Source organism: Nematolebias whitei, chromosome 7 (assembly GCF_014905685.2).
Source record: "Nematolebias whitei isolate Nwh7 chromosome 7, NemWhi1, whole genome shotgun sequence".
In the NCBI taxonomy this organism is placed as follows: domain Eukaryota; kingdom Metazoa; phylum Chordata; class Actinopteri; order Cyprinodontiformes; family Rivulidae; genus Nematolebias; species Nematolebias whitei.
Genome location: NC_056504.1, coordinates 49,789,210 through 49,792,266, shown reverse-complemented (window position 1 = coordinate 49,792,266; position 3,057 = coordinate 49,789,210). Strand labels below are relative to the sequence as shown.

Below are 3,057 nucleotides of genomic sequence, written 5' to 3'. Positions count from 1 at the left end.
GTTAAAGTGTTCGATTCTACTCAAGTCTGTTAACGTGTTCGATTCTATACGAGTCTGTTAACGTGTTCGATTCTACATGAGTCTGTTAATGTGTTTGATTCTACATGAGTCTGTTAACGTGTTCAATTGTACACGAGTCTTTTAACGTGTTCAGAAGAACGTGACTGGATCTCATCTCAACACTTCATGTCACAAAAAAAGAGGCCAAAAATTTAGCTTCACTACAACTAGAGGGCGACAAAGTTTTTGACCGTGTCTGTTTTTAGCTGGCCTATTGCTACTTTAGCTACTCTAAATACTGTAAGCTTTTATCTAGCCTGTTGCTGCTTTTAGTTAGTATCGTAATCTATTTATACTTTCAGCTAAGCTATAGCTACTTTTAGCTAGCTTTTTGCTTCTAGCCAGTGCTTTGCTACTTTTAGCTTATGGTTACTGTTTATCTATTTTAATCTTTTGGTTAACCCATTGATTCTTTTAGCTAGCACTGTTGCTTTTAATTTCTAGCTACTGTTCAGCTACTTTCATATTTTAGTTAACCTCTTGCTCTTTTTAGCTGTTAGCTAAGTTGTAACTATGTTTTAGCTAGTCTTTTGCTACTTTTAGCTAGCCTATTGCTTGTTTAGTTTTTAGCTTGATTTTTGCTAGTTTTAGCTAGCACTTTAATATGTAGGTTTGTTTAGCGTTCAAGCTGCAATGTAATTTTTCTAGCTCCAGTTTTAGCTGTTATTCAGAAGGAAATGTGCTGAAATCAGAACAGAATCGTTGGAACGTTTGTTTTGTGAAGAGCCGAACGTGTTTCTGCAGCATGCCGTCAGTTTTAGCTCCTACCTCTCCTTTTTGGGTTCTTCAGCTTTGGTCTCAAATGCAGCGTGTTCCTCTCTGCTCGGGTCGTAGTGCAGCGCCGACACATCTCTGGAAACATAAACAACTTATTTGTTTGTTTGTTTGTTTTTTTTATCCATTAACTCTTCAAACTGCCAGGTTCTGGTCCAGAAGGAGCCGTGACTCAGGCTGACCTGAATCTTTTAGCTTTGCTCTCCGTCTTGCTGCTGGTCTGTCGGCTGCTTCCGAGGACGCTCTGCAGGATGGACAGATTCTTCTTCCTCTCCTCCTCCAGGTCCTCGTCATCCTTCATCTTCCTCACTCCTGAAACACAAACACCTGATTCCTCTTCATGTTCAGACCTCCAGCAGGAAGAACCACCATCAGACGGACAAAACATCCGTCCTGACCTCTTCTCCACCTGCAGCCAGACTTCCTCACCTGTCTGCTCCTCCTCCTCCTCCTCCTGCTCCTCTTCATCTTCCAGAAAACGGGAATCCATCCGGAACCGCTTGTCGGTCCCGAAGCGAGACTGCAGCTCCATCAGCTGGACAAAAAACCAAACACCAGAGGCAGCAGAGGGTTTTAAACTGAGCGCATTAAAAAAAAACAGCTGAAAATATTCAGATGTCGACCTGATTCAAATGACCTGAACCCTCCTGCTGCTCTTGGGTCAAAATGGCCCGTGTGGGTCATTTTGACCCAAGGGCAGCTGGAGGGTGAAACATAGAAAAGGCTAAAACAATGAACTCAAAATAAACTGAACACATCTCACTTTAGATAGCTTTTAGCTCATTTTAGCTTTTAGCTGTCTCCACTACAGTAGGAGGAGGACAGGCCCAGAACTTTCCAGAAACGCCACGAGGATGAATGAACCAATCAAACTAGAGAAATGTCATTTCCGGTGAACATGCAGAGTGAGCGCTTATTGCTAAATGATTTCAGCTGAAAGCAGCTGAAACTGTTTAATCTCTAAAATGGCAATGAAAGCTGAATTTGAACAGCTGACATTTCCTGAAAGCAGGAAAATAAAAGCTAAAAGCAGCAGAAAAACAGCTGAAATGTGTAGAAAAAGCTGAATAGAGCAAAAATGAGAAGAATAAGCTGAAACATATTAGAAAAAATAAAAAAGGAGCTGAAATTTGCAGAAAGAAGGTTAAAGGGAGCAAATAAAGGTCGAAATTCAAAAAATCACAAACGGTAGAAATGAGTAAAAAGGTAGCAGAAAAAAAGGCTAAAATTAGCTGAAAAATACCTAAAAGGTAGCAGAAAAAAAGGCTAAAATGTAGCAGAAAAAAAGCTGAAGCAGAAGAAAAGCTGTGAGCTCCATTTGTTTTCAAAGTTAACCTCCTAGGACCTGGCATCCACGTATGCAAGAGTCCGGGTTTTAGGAGGTTAAATATTTAAAAAAGTAAAAATTGCAGGAATACCAAAGGTCACAGCAGGAACGTCCTGAACGAGCCGAACGTTTTGATTCTTGAATCGATGAAATAAACCGAAGATTTCAGGACGAGCTATGAGCTGAAATACGGATCTTAACATTGAGAACGATTAAACAATAGACTTCAACAACTCACCTTCTGTCCTGCTCGACCTTCAAACTCAGGCCTGATGTCAAACCTGCTGCCCTCCTCCTCTTCATCACCTCCCTCGTCAGCCTCATCGTCGGCAAACAGCCGAGGACCTGAAGGTTTCAGCCGGGCCTGAAAACAGGCAAAGATTAAACTCCAGCTGCTCCACTTCACCTCCTTTCTTTAAAATAAATTAATTGATTGAACACAAACATCAGCAGTTGATCATCACTCGCCTGCTGATTGGCTGTGGCTCCGCCCCCCTCCTCCTCTGATTGGCTGTCCTGGAACAGGCTCGTCTTTGAAACCTCCTCCTCCTCCTCATCAGAACCGAAGACGATGTGTTTCCCTGCGCTCGGAGCTGGCGTGTCCTGGTGGAGATCAACATCTTCATCACATCTGGAAACATCTGCCCTCAGAGTGAAACCATCAAAGTCACCAGGAAGTGTAAAGATCGACACCCACCATGTTGGACAGAGCGCCCTGGATCAGCTTCCTGTGTTCTTCGACTTCTTTCTGTCTCTGCTGGAGAGCAGCCAGCCTCCTCATGTTGGCCTTCCTCTGCAGCTCCTCCTCCTCCTCAGCTCCTAACACCAGCCGGGGAGGAGCGCGCTCCTCCTCCTCTTCCTCCTCGCTGGTCGAGGACTCGCTGTGAGCAGCAGGA

The 3,057-nt window shown here is 43.6% G+C and overlaps 1 protein-coding gene across 1 annotated transcript in view; it reads right to left on the bottom strand.

Moving 5' to 3' along the window:
- The window catches only part of nol8 (nucleolar protein 8), an 18,350-nt gene that overhangs the window by 3,050 nt on the left and 12,243 nt on the right, over nt 1-3,057 (bottom strand). Inside the window, exons 9-14 of the mRNA XM_037679926.1 lie at nt 2,859-3,055; nt 2,630-2,764; nt 2,400-2,525; nt 1,264-1,369; nt 1,017-1,161; nt 829-912 (exon numbers count right to left, since the gene is read on the bottom strand). Coding sequence (XP_037535854.1) covers nt 829-912; nt 1,017-1,161; nt 1,264-1,369; nt 2,400-2,525; nt 2,630-2,764; nt 2,859-3,055 — 793 coding nt within the window. The remainder of the gene's footprint in view (nt 1-828; nt 913-1,016; nt 1,162-1,263; nt 1,370-2,399; nt 2,526-2,629; nt 2,765-2,858; nt 3,056-3,057) is intronic.